Source organism: Zeus faber (genome assembly GCF_960531495.2).
Source record: "Zeus faber genome assembly, chromosome: 8".
Taxonomy (NCBI): Eukaryota; Metazoa; Chordata; class Actinopteri; order Zeiformes; family Zeidae; genus Zeus; species Zeus faber.
The window spans coordinates 20,857,305-20,870,564 of NC_137195.1; the positions used below are offsets into that span (position 1 = coordinate 20,857,305).

The 13,260-nt window shown below is 45.1% G+C and overlaps 1 protein-coding gene across 2 annotated transcripts in view; it reads left to right on the forward strand.

Annotated features, from left to right (window-relative positions):
* Window positions 1-13,260, forward strand: part of bckdhb (branched chain keto acid dehydrogenase E1 subunit beta) — a 66,283-nt gene that overhangs the window by 833 nt on the left and 52,190 nt on the right. For both annotated transcript variants that reach the window (XM_080004951.1, XM_080004950.1), the window contains exons 2-6: window positions 2,881-2,958; window positions 3,577-3,645; window positions 5,308-5,441; window positions 7,447-7,602; window positions 8,748-8,856. In XM_080004951.1, coding sequence (XP_079861077.1) covers window positions 2,881-2,958; window positions 3,577-3,645; window positions 5,308-5,441; window positions 7,447-7,602; window positions 8,748-8,856 — 546 coding nt within the window. The remainder of the gene's footprint in view (window positions 1-2,880; window positions 2,959-3,576; window positions 3,646-5,307; window positions 5,442-7,446; window positions 7,603-8,747; window positions 8,857-13,260) is intronic.

Genomic DNA, 13,260 nt, shown 5'->3' on the forward strand with positions numbered 1-13,260 from the left:
TAGCCTCGGTTTCCTGTTCTAAGCGGCCAGGAGTGGCACCGGTTTGGTCTTCTGCTGCTGTAGCCCATCTGCTTCCCGGTTCCACGTGTTGTGCGTTCAGAGCTGGTATTCTGCATACCTTGGTTGTAACGAGTGGTTATTTGAGTGACTGTTGCCTTTCTATCGTCTCAAACCAGTCTGCCCATTCTCCTCTGACATCAACAAGGCATTTTCGTCCATACAACTGCCGCTCACTGGATATTTTCTCTTGCTCGGACCATTCTCTGTAAACCCTAGAGATGGTTGTGCGTGAAAATCCCAGTAGGTCAGCAGTTTCTGAAATACTCAGACCAGCCCGTCTGGCACCAACAAGCATGCCCCGTTCAAAGTAACTTAAATCCCCTTTCTTCCCCATTCTGATGCTCGGTTTGAACTTCAGCAAGTCATCCTCACCATGTCTACATGCCTACTAAATGCAATGAGTTGCTGCCTTGTGATTGACTGATTAGCTGTTTGTGTTCACAAGCCATTGAACAAGTGTACCTAATAAAGTGGTGTGTGTGTGTGTGTGTGTGTGTGTGTGTGTGTGTGTGTGTGTGTGTGTGTGTGTGTGTGTGTGTGTGTGTGTGCGCACGCGCACGCGCACCGACGTAGACAGATTTGTTGGTACCCTTCAGTGAAAAGAGAAGAACCCACAATTTTCTCTGAAATAACTTGAAACTCACAAAAGTAATTGGCATCCATCATTGTTTATTCCATGATTAATAGAAATCAGACTTTGCTTACTTACTTTTGATTTTTGATTCAACAGACTATTTTACATAATAAAACAAATGAAAATGATGGGACCCTTAACCTAATATTTTGTTGCATAACCTTTAGAGGCAATCACTGCAATGAAGCGATTTCTGTAGCTCTCTGAGACTTCTACACCTGTCACCAGGTAGTCTGGCCCACTCTTCCTGAGCAAACTGCTCCACCTGTCTCAGGTTTGAAGGGTGCCTTCTCCAGACTAAGTTTCAGCTCTTTCCATAGATGTTTGATAGGATTCAGATCAGGGCTCATCGAAGGCCACTTCAGAATAGTCCAATGTTTTGTTCTTATCCATTCTTGGGTCTTTTTAGCTGTGTGCTTTGGGTCATTATCCTGTTGGAGGACCCATGACCTGCGACTGAGACAGCTTTCTGACACTGGGCATTACGTTTCGCTCCAGAATGCCTTGATAGTCTTGAGATTTCATTGTGATCTGCACAGATTAAAGGCACCTCGTGCCAGACGCAGAAAAGCAGCCCCAAAACATAACCGAGCCTCCTCCTTGTTTCACAGTAGGTATGGGGTTCTTTTCCTTGAAAGCTTAATTTTTTGTCCGTTAACATAGAGCTAATGTGACTTGCCAAAAAGCTCCAATTTTGACTCATCTGTCCAATGGACATTCTCACAGAAGCATTGTGGCTTGTCAATATGCATTTAATCAAATTCCAGTCTGGCTTTTCTCTGTTTTTCTTTCAAATGTGGAGTCCTCCTGGGTCTTCTTCCATGTAGCCTACTGACACTGATGTGCCTTGACCTTGGAGTTCAGCTTGTACCTCTTTGGAAGGTGTCCTTTGCTCTTTTTCTACCATTCGCACTATACTTCTGTTCAATCTGGGGTCGATTTCCCTCTTGCGGCCGCGTCCAGGGTGGTTGGCTACAGTCTCATGGACCTTAAACTTCTTCATAATATTTGCAACTGTAGTCACAGAAATATCAAGCTGCTTGGAGAGGGTCTTATAGCCTTTACCTTTAACATGCTTGTCTACCATTTTCTGTCTGATCTCCTCAGACAACTCTCTCCTTTGCTTTCTCTGATCCATGTTCAGTGTGGTGCACATGATGATACCAAACAGCAGAGGGACTAATTTTCTCCATTTCAATAGGCTGAATGACTGATTCTAAGATTGAAGACATGTGTGATACCAATTAAAGAAAAATTCACTATTATCCAATTATTTATAAGGGGTACCATCAGATCTGCCCAGGCCAGTCCCCATGGATCTGGCTTGTTGTTCCATCACATCCCACAGGTGCTCGATCATGATCTGGGGAATTAGGAGGCCAAGTCAACACCTCAAACTTTTTGTCATGTTCCTCCAACCATTCCTGAACATTTTTTGCAGTGTGAAAGGGTGCGTTATCCTGCTGAAAGAGGCCACTGCCGTCAGGGAATACTGTTGCCATGACCATTGCACCGTTTCTGCAAGAATGTTTAGGTAGGTGGTACGTGTTAAAGTAACATCCACATGAATGCCAGGGCCCAGGATTCATCAGACCAGGCCCCCTTTTTTCATTTCTCCTTGGTCCACTCCTTGACACGCACTTGCCCATTTTAGACACTTTCGGCAGTGGACAGGGGTCAGCATGGGCACTCTGACCGGTCTGTGGGTACACAGCCCCATACTCAGCAAGCTGTGATGCACTGTGTGTTCTGACACCTTTCTATCATAGCAGCATTAACTTTCAGCAATTTGTGCCACAGTAGCTCTTCTGTGGGATGGGACCAAACAGGCTAGATTTTGCAACCCACACACATCAATGTGTGTCGGTTGTCCTTCCTTGGACCACTTTTCGTAGGTACTAACCACTGCATACTGGGAACAAGAACAAGGACCCAGTCATCTAGCCATCACAATTTGGTCCTTGTCAAAGTCGCTCAGATCCTTACCCTTTCCCATTTATCTACTTCCAACACATCAACTTCAACAACTGGTTGTTCACTTGCTGCCTAATATATCCCACCCTTGACAGGGGCCATTGGAACAAGATGATCGATGTTATTCACTTCACCTGTCAGCGGTTTTAATGTTGTGGCTAATCGGTTTATACACATACTGTATATAATTGCTTTTTTTTTTTTTTATGTAGGTCCAACCCAGAAGATGAACCTATTCCAGTCTGTTACCAGTGCCTTGGACAACACCCTTGCCAGTGACCCCACAGCAGGTGCGATTTTTTTCAAATCCTTGGCTATTGTGAGGAAAAAGCACCAAAACTTTTTTCCTTGCTGATATTAGGAGGTAATATTGATACAACGCTGTAATTATACTGCAATAAATGAGACCTAACCTATTTGTGTCTATACTACTATTGTTTACATGTAATTCATCATGAACTGGGAAGCTATATTTCAAGCTATATTTATACCCCGTAAATACTAGCATCGTTACTGCATCTTAGCCCCTGCCATAGCCTTTTTAATTGATCTTTATCTGGTGCATAGAGCAGATTTGTATTTTTTGTATAGTATATTTGATATGTTTTCTTTTTCAAACTGTTGAGCATTCTTTGTATGTTACTGCACTGCAATGCACCAAGCCAAATTCATTGTATATGAAAATGTAGGTGGTCAAATAAACAGTGTTCTGTGTGTGATGTGTTCCAACTCTTGAAATGTCTGGTTTGAGATTAAAAGTTTTTAATTAAATGTGTTTTTTATGTTTCATGTTTAACATATAGGTGATTATTGTGTTGCAGAAGAAGTGCTGTGAGGTAGAAACTGTTTGCTATGTGAAGACGTACACCTAGGACACTTAATATTTGTGTTGCCCATCTGTCCTGCAGTCATCTTTGGGGAGGACGTGGCCTTTGGAGGAGTTTTCCGATGCACAGTCGGTCTTCGAGACAAATACGGTAAGGGCTTCATATTTGTTCAATCTCTCTGGACAATAATCAACACAACAGAAACCTGGACTAATTTCTGCTGAACACAGTGTCACCACTAGATGGCAACAGACCACTTCTGTAGACTTTATTTCTTTTGACCCATATTGGTTTTCATATATATATACTTTTTTTTCATTGTAGTTTACCTTTAAGTTATTTATTGTGGAATGTCCTGTGTAACAGTTTTACCTGTAGTGTGCCTCTCTTCTGTGTGGTTGAGGTTTTCTTGTTTTAATTGTTTTGTTGTTATTTTATTTAGTTCTTATCTCTAACACCCTGCCTATGCACTCCAGATTAATCAGTACTGACACCCCGTTCCCCGGTCGAGTGCTATGTTTGTATCCGTTTTTGTAATGGCTTCGCACACCAACACTATCTGGATTTGCCTTTTGTTTTCATTGACGTCAGAGGTTCTGACCTTCTCTTTGGGATCATTATTTTCTATCTCATCCATGTAGAAGCAAGCGAGTACAAAGCTGTTTTTATCCCCCTCTCCACTGAAAGGAATAGTAGACACCTCTGCCACCTACAACCATTACACAGCGGGAGAGGGGTGTGCGGGGTTAATGCGGGTGGACAGCATGTGAATGGCCTTTTACGAGTGCAATACATTAACCCCAGTGATATAGCCTTTCCGCTGCAGCCTTGCCGCTGAGTGCTATTCTCCTGGAAACAACAGTCCACATTGACTCCGCTCCCTACTACCTCCACCACTCATTGATGTTTAGCCTGAATCGCTGGAAAGGGTGCCGGTGTCGGGCAGTGCTGACTAGTAAAGGTCACCAAACACGGGAAATGGGTTTTCTGTTTGTCTGTGATTAAGCTACTGTTTAGATTAACAATCTAAGCTCTTTCTTCTTAGATTCTTATCTAATAATCACCCGGAAGTAAAATTTGCAATGACATGTTTTGAAAAAGATTTAGTAGTTACTGCAAATCATTTGATTGTTATTAATAAAATTCAAATTTAGTAAATACCCAAAGACTTGATGCTTGCTTGCATTGAAGGTTCACACACACCTAGTTGACCTCATCGGGCCTGCAATAGTGCGGTTGTCAAGTCAGCTGTGTGGCCGCACAAGGCCAGGGTTTTACCGGTTAGAAGACCAGTCAACATCAAAGCACCAAAGGACTCCCTTGGCAATTAATAAAAAAGAGAATAAAAATAACATTCCTAACCCAAATTTAGAGGCAAGCTCCTGCAGCTCTCCGTGAAATTACAGGGTTGAGAATGGGTGGGGGGGGTAGTTTGTTCTTCTGTTTTAACTCCGAGGAGGTTGGATATGCGTCACAGGCCTGGTTAGCTACAGCAAAAGGAGTTGTCTCCCTGTCACTTATTTTTGGAGCGTGTCGCATTTGACAAGAGGATATTCTCTGTGCTCTCATCACTCTCCAGAGCGAGGGGAAGGCTATGAGTGCCCATAGGAAGGACAAACCCCAGTCATTTCTAATTTGTGCTCGCTGGGCCCTGTAAAACATTATTCAATTAACTTTTCTTAACTTAGTCCACATTCAGCAGATCATAGTTTTTTTTAATATCTTAAGTTATATTTAAATGTAACAGCCTCCTGACGAAATGACTGTACCCATTTCATAATCTTGGGTGTTGTTTCCTCTTCTCTCCATCAGGTAAAGACAGAGTCTTCAACACCCCTCTGTGTGAGCAGGGCATTGTGGGTTTCGGCATCGGTGCAGCTGTGGCGGGTGCCACAGCCATTGCTGAGATCCAATTTGCAGACTACATATACCCTGCTTTTGATCAGGTTAGTAGGGTATACCTTCAGACTACTGTAATGACCCTGAAAGGGCTGGGGATTTATTAAAAATAAAAAATAAATAGAAAACCGAATACAAGACCTTGAAATTGGTAGTGGCTCACAAAAACTAAAAAGAACAATCCTATAACTTTTAAAGAATCCTCAAAAAAAATGCATGACAGATTAACTGTCACCGAAGAAACATTTTGTTTTACTTTTGGCTCACACTTGAGAGATTAACTGCTTAGGTGTGGAAATTTGGCATTCATGGTACAACATTTTTTGATATTCAAAGGTATTTGCAATGCAGTTGAGGCCATAAAAGTGTCATATTTCGACACTCAACCCTAATCCCAGAGCAGAAAAGGTCTTTCTTTGTGTCAAACACAAATGAAAGGTGGAAGGAGTTCTTAATGCGTGAATGGTTTTAGTCATGGTACAAATTGAATTTAGACTTGGCAACATTCAATTTGTATAGGGACACCCAGTTTATACATATCTTTTTTGGAGTTTTACTTTTTTATGTTTCAGTGTTAAGATGTTTCAAAGAGGCAAATTATTTCCATTCTGGTGCCTAATGGTGAATTGTTGTGGCTATTGGCCCTTAGTTAGTATTTTATACAGCTGCTTGCAGTGTCTATATACTGCAGATATCTCCTATGTCTGCCGCAGGTATATGTTAGGCTCATGTTTTCAACAACACCTGCCAGATTTGCATCCGTGTCACTCCTATAATTAACTAGAAAAGTAATCATCCCCTGTCCCGCAAGTATATTCGCTTGCAAGAGATTAGGGCCCCATACAATAGATACGGAATTAAATGTCATCAAAAACACCCAACAGAGAAAGGAGGAAAAAATCAATTTGGTTTGGTGCCAGCCAGCCAGGCAGCCAGTGACGTAAGTAAACGTCTGGCTCAGGTTCCGTCTTGTTTGTGTACACCAAACCTTGCGGCGTGCAGGTGTTTGATAAACAGGTCTAAAATACCTACTGCTCCGTATTTAATAAACCATTTTGTGTGTGTGTGTGTGTGTGTGTGTGTGTGTGTGTGTGCGTGTGCGCACGTTAGGGCTGGGGTGCCGGGGTAGCTCTGCTCATTTAAAAAAAAATTCAATTCTAATGTCTCCCTGCACTGACACCTGCCAGTGGAAGATTAATGTGACGTCAGTGGGCTGACCAGGGTGTTGGCGTTGGCATTCGGTCGTGTTCGCCTTTCAGCACTGGTGTCATGCGTGTCCTCGTCCCTGCACAAGATGAATTGGTTTCCCTGCGCATTGTCAAGGCAATTGGAAATGGCATATGTAAAATGGAGCAGCTTTCTAGGAAGGTTTATGCATGTAGCTATGCAGTAACAAAAGATTTTTGCATGACGTTGGGCCTTGAGCACCCCCGCCCTCTCCCGTAGTCTAGTCTGAGTTTAAATTGCACCCGTCCACAGAGCACCCTCAGAGCGACGTTTAATCAAAAAAAAAAGATCACCCACCTTAGTTTGAGGAGACACTTTTTTGGAGGCAACCCAGTATGAGGAAAATGTAAAAGTGGCAAGGGAAAAAGAAACCAGACCCTACTTTTTTTTTTTTTTTTTTTTTTTTTTGTGCTCTGCGAAAGTAAATGGGAGTTTAATAGCTTTTAAGATGAAAAGCAGAGACGATGCGTTGGCACAGGAAGTCCGTATCCAGTGTCTGCTAATGTGGTCTTTATTCGTTTATTATTCGTCACAAAAAGTTGTCCGCAATAATTGCAAGTGCTTTAAGCTGACTTAAATGAGTTGAACCAGTTTTGCAGAGAGTAGATGTGCATATGAGGGGTATTGAAATATAAAATATTTATAGTCAAACAAAAAGATGAACAAAAGATGCAAATTCTTGGCAGAGTTTAAGAGTTGAAAACTCATTTAATTTCACATTCAATATGGATATTCAAAGTTGTTGTAATTATGATCGTCATTTCTGCTTAGACACAGAAATCAAATTGTTTTATTTACTGTCATTTTTTTCTGTTCTTCCCTCAGATTGTAAATGAAGCGGCTAAGTACCGCTACCGCTCTGGAAACCTGTTTGACTGTGGCAACCTCACAATTCGCGCGCCTTGGGGGTGCGTGGGCCACGGCTCACTTTACCACTCCCAAAGCCCCGAGGCTTTCTTTGCCCACTGCCCAGGCATCAAGGTCCGAAGCACCACACTCGCTCTCCTCCCACGTTCATGTCCACCTTGTATCTCTTATCTCCGGTCTTTCTTTTCCCTCCCTTCCTCCTCCGCGTAGATGTCAGGGCAAGGTGAATTAATCAAACAGAAAATATCCCGAAAATGTTACCGCCCCAGTTCCCAAGTTAATCAAAGAGTACAGAGTACACAATTCAAGAGGAGCAGCAGCAATTACAACAGCGACAGCAAAATGCATTAGCAGTAAGATTCCAAAAGACCCTTATTTAATAAAGTGTTATCGTAAAAAGAGAGGTGATGGTCACATCATCTCTTCAAAGATAAGTGGAGCGCAAGTAAACGGCAGCGAGACAGTTTGAGTTTGTGTCCTACAGTATGTGAGTTGGTCCTGTGTCCTATGCCTGTTGAAATCACTGTAGCTGTGCCACCGGGTGAGGTCTGGATCCTTGAGCTAAACAGTCAATGATCATTTAGCTGAAGAGAGTATAGAGTGGAGGTACAACTAGATGAAATAAAACAAATTTTGTTTGATGTCTGAATTTTTAAAGTTGAGACAACTTCAAAGTTGCAGCGGTCGATGTGGGGAAAAAAAAACAAAAAAAACCTAGCACCACCAGCATGGCAAAGTAGTTATTATTTTCTGCCTGCTGACATCTGCCACAGCACACATCACAAAATCATTCTCGACTTAAAAAAAACATAACACAACAGAGGGAATGCTTGAGTTAAACCACAGAACCGCATATGAATCAATTTCAAATGCTGAGGCTTTCACTCTTTGACACGTTACACAGAGGGAAAAACGTATCTGTATCTGACACTCTGTACTGATGTGCCAGCGTGCGTCCTTGAGCGAGTTAATGGATATGATCTTAAAAAAAAAAAAAAAAAAGTCAGGTAACATCCCTGACATGCATACACATCCTCTCATTGCTTGCACATCATGGTTTATTGTATGCCTCTCGTCTGTTGTCTCTTGGCAAAGGTCAGACTAGTAAATGTTATCTTTTCCTCACCACGCTTGGTGGCCGCTGCAGTAACACAGAGCACATGTGGTCCTTCAAACTGTCGTTCCAATTCTAGCACTTTACGCGTAGAATGTCACTTCAGTCAGGCTTTTTTGCAGATGTAAACATATGTGTTCCCCAGGTTGTCATACCGCGAAGTCCGGTGCAGGCCAAGGGGCTGCTGCTATCCTGCATCGCCGATAGCAACCCTTGCATATTCTTCGAGCCCAAGATCCTGTACAGAGCTGCAGGTAAGCCAAAGAAGGAAGGCGGCGTTGACACGGAGCACTGAGCACACGGAGCTTGTTTATTTGTTTTACCACCCCCTCCCGTATGGTGAGTTTTGTCAGTCATCGTCCTCCTCTGGCCTTCTATCAGTTTGCCTGTTCACTTGATTCAAAGCAAATGTCCTTCTTTGAGAGATCTGAAGCAAGACAAACAAACACTGTGCCTGGGCCGCGACAGCTCCACCAAGTTCAACAGGATCACAAGTGTGAAGCAGCTGGTCCAAGTTGTTTTTTTTTTGTTTTGTTTTTTTTCTCCTTCTGAGATAAGTGCCAGGGAAAGTTTGGGATTACAATATTACAATTGGGGTGTTACAATATACTGCCAGAGCCTTTTCTCATATTGGTGTAGCTTGATAATTAAACCACTCGTCATGGCCTTTTATTTTATTATTATTATTTTTTTATTAAAAAAAAATAATAATTGTAACCTGTGCTGTCAGCATGCTGGGCATACAACACAGATTATTTGTATGCCATTGCATTCAGGACAGAGTTAGTCTGTAGAGGGGAGTTCAAGGTCTCAACCTGCAATGCAACCCTTTATTAATTATTAAATCATCAAGAACTGCTGCAACAACTCTGTCCTGTGGATGACCTGTAGAATGACAAGAGCACAGTTTTTGGTTTAAGAGAGCCACCACCAACCCCCCTCTCTGGAGAACTATTTGTCATGTTTAGGTCTATAAACAACTGATCACTACTCCAAGAGAGGGAGAATCACCACGGTGAGACAAATAAACATAGAAACAAACAACATTTACACAAAAACAAAAACACTGGAAGACATGTATTGAAAAACAATGAATTGGATCCAGTAAAACAGGAACTACAACTGGTCACGTGGCCTCTTCCTGTCATAATTATGGCAGCAAATGAGGGAGGAGAGGAATGCAACCAGGAGGGTGCTGGGGTGCACTTGAAGCGTGCGTGCGCGTGTGTGTGTGTGTGTGTGTGTGTGCGCGTCCGTCCGTCCGTCCACCGGTGAGTGTACATGACTTTTCCCCATTGGTACTGGTGTAGAAGGTTGGTATTATATCACGGCACTTCCAAGCAGCGGAAGGGGCCCCGAAGCCCCCCCCCCCCGAACCCCACAGCCCCGTGGACACCCCTCGACTGCAGGAAATCCCCGGGTAACCCAGGACCCCCACGACTCGCACAAGGGGGATGACCGTCCCACCGCAGCCGACCAGACGCCCTGCCCGGCATGTGTGCCAAGTGCCCATACACGTAGCAGCGAGTGTCCAGCGCGGGGCACCTCAATGTTAACCCCCCCCCCCCCCCCCCGGCATAGGCCGGCAGGTATACAGGCCCTATGCCACCCCCAACACCTGGGGCGCCCGCCGCAGAGAAGCCGCGCCGCAGAAGCAAAAGGCCAACAGCCGCCCCCCACACCCCAACCCACACCCACAACAGCAAGCAGTCCCCCCAGGGGACATCCCAAGCCACCAAGCGCAAGTCATCAGGACTCCAGCCAGGCCAGAAGGGGGAGCCCGACCCGCCGGCCAACCACGCCCCCACACCGACCCGCCAGCGACCGGCCACCCCGGGGGGGGGGGGGGGAACCCCAGTGCTCAATTGTGTTCTGTTGGTAATTGCAGTTAAAATTGCGGGGTTGGGGGTGCGAGTCCTTCAGGCAAGTCAAACCCGGATCACTCGCACCCCTCCTATCCCGCAGACCCTGGTCCGATGGAGTGTTGTTCGGAGTAGGATTGGTGTGCCAGTGTATGTGTTCTCAGCTATGTGAGTGGGAATTTTGGGATGGACAAGAAGCACGATTGGGCAGGAGCGTGACGGGCAAGATGGCAGCTGCCCGCCGCATCCCCAGCCACATAGCCTGCACCCCACCCATCCCGCAAGCCCTCGGTCTATTGTGTGGTGTATGTGCTGAGTATGAGTGTTTGCACTGGGGGAGATAGGCGAGTCGCGACCGGATTGATCCAGGGGCACAGCAGGCCGGGGAGCAACCACGCAGACCCCCCCCCCCCCCGGACCTAATCGCGCAACCTACAGCGATCAGCCAAGGGCGCAGAGCGTCCACCATACGCCTCCGCCATCTCGGGCAGCTTCGCGCCGCCATCATGCCCCTGGTCAGCCCAGCTGCCGAGCATGCGGACTACAGAACAGGGGGCAAAAGACGGCACAGCCAACCACAGCCCGACCCCCCAGCGACGAGCGCCCCACGCACCGAGAGCGTCAGAGGGCAGGTACCTCGGCAGCCCGGTGTGATGACAGGAGACCGCCCCCCACGAAGGAGGCCACATGGTGAGCCCCGCGCCTAGCACAGCCAGCCAGGTTCAGGACTCAGGTTGACAGGACCAGACGGAACATCTAACCAGCCCCGGCACAACGGGCCACCCCCCCCCCCACGGGATGCAGAGGGACACACAGGCCCCGAGACCCAAACCAGCGACCCACACCCCCCGCCCCCAACACGAGTCCCAGAACCCACAACCACGCCCTGAATCTGCACACAGACGCCAGCTGCAGGTACTACCCAGGAACACGTCCCCCCACCTCCACCCCCGGAGACAGGCCAGCTCAACTCAGGCAAAGGAGCGGGCGCCACCACCCAGACCACCCAACTCCCCCGTGGGGCCCCAGGATCCCCCAAGAACACCGGCCCAAGCACCACGGATGTCCCCAGAGCCGCCCAGGCATCCACCCAACCGTGGAGCCCCAGCAGACCAGGAGGACTCCCACATGCCCCAAAGCACAACGACATTGCACCGACTTAGGAAGACTCAAGTATTAAATGATGGAGTTATGTCAGTGATAAAATTAGCCCATATTTCATTAAATGAATCAACATTGTTTTGGGATATTGCCAATAGTTTTCACATTGAGCTGTAATCTATTAATATTTCCCGCCTTTGGACAAAACTGAAAACTTAAACTTTCATCATGGAATGTACCTATTGTTTTGAATGTCTACTTAAGATATTGAAAGGTTGAACATTTATAGGTAGATATCTTAGAGATTGGGATATCCCTCCTTCACTGTTTAACCACTGATAATCAAATAAACCTAATGGCTTCTTCAAAGTAATGAATTTAAAGTTTGTGACAAGATAAGGGTGGCTGAGTACATGTACTGAGCGTATTTATTAACTACATATCGACAATGGTGCCTTTTCAAATTGAGTTAAAGACGTGCCCTAAACGCACCACCATTTAAATGGATATTCCTGCTTATTTTGCTTATTTTCCCCTGACAAATCTGTAAAAAAGTGTTCCTAATGGCAAAGAAAGTCAGCTTTCATGGCACTGGGCTCTGAGCGATCTCTGTTTGGACTGTGAGGTCATGTTCTTAATGGGAGCACACGACACGACAACTGATCTGCCTCATCAAGGCCGTTTGTGGGCTCTGCTTCCACTTATTAAACTTAACCTAGTTTTCAATTTTTCAACTTAATCCTTGTTGCCAAATGCTCCCACCTCTTGTCCCCACCACATAGTTGTTTTACTACTTGACTTAATCGAAGTGTGGGGTCTGGAGTCTTCTCCTTTTACTTTATGAAAGAATTAAATCATGCTGTATTTTCCTGAACAGAGCAGCCATCACCACGTCTCCCCTGAGCATAATAACTGAGGCAAATTTAAGTTGAGTGTTTGTCTATTGCAACGCAGGAATGCCCACAATAGCACGGTTCCTCCAAGTCCACTCAAAGGATCATAAGATCTGGTGCGCTCCTTTTTTGTGGGGTCCAAGCTGTTAAGTGGAATGAGATTGGTAGATTGTGTTTTTAAAATACCACATTACGTGCTGTTCCTGGTGTTGGTGTGGTTGAAACTTTTGGCAGCATGCTTTAAAGTGATGGCAGTTTCATATTTTTTCCGTTTTGTTTTTTTTTATTAAAATGAATCCTTCTAACCGCAGCAGAATATTCCAAAGAGATAAACTATTATTCAAACCATGTACTTACATGCACTTTTTCTTGGTCTTTGCTTCAAAGAGGCTGGCTACACGGCACCCCATTTGGATTAATGTCCCCGTTTATACACCCCTTTTCTCAACCGTGTCCCATACCACCAATGTTATGTTGTCTGGGTTGATGATGATTATGGGCCTGTAATTGGCAAAGTTTATTATTGGCTCATGAATAAATTTTTTGCTGATAAAGGCACAATCAGCCTCATATGAGGGACGGGGTTTCGGAAAAAGCGGATCTGGAATGAGTCAGATAGTTTCCCTGAACGGCAACTTGTACTTTTTGACCCTGTCCGTCATTTCAACCAGTTGTCATCTACTCGTCACATCACATAGAGGTTTGTTTCAGTTTGGGACCTGAATACCTAATATGGAGACCTCGGCCTGCGTAGTGAAATGATTTATGAATGTGTTCAGAGCAGAGTTTCCGTTATCTGGTA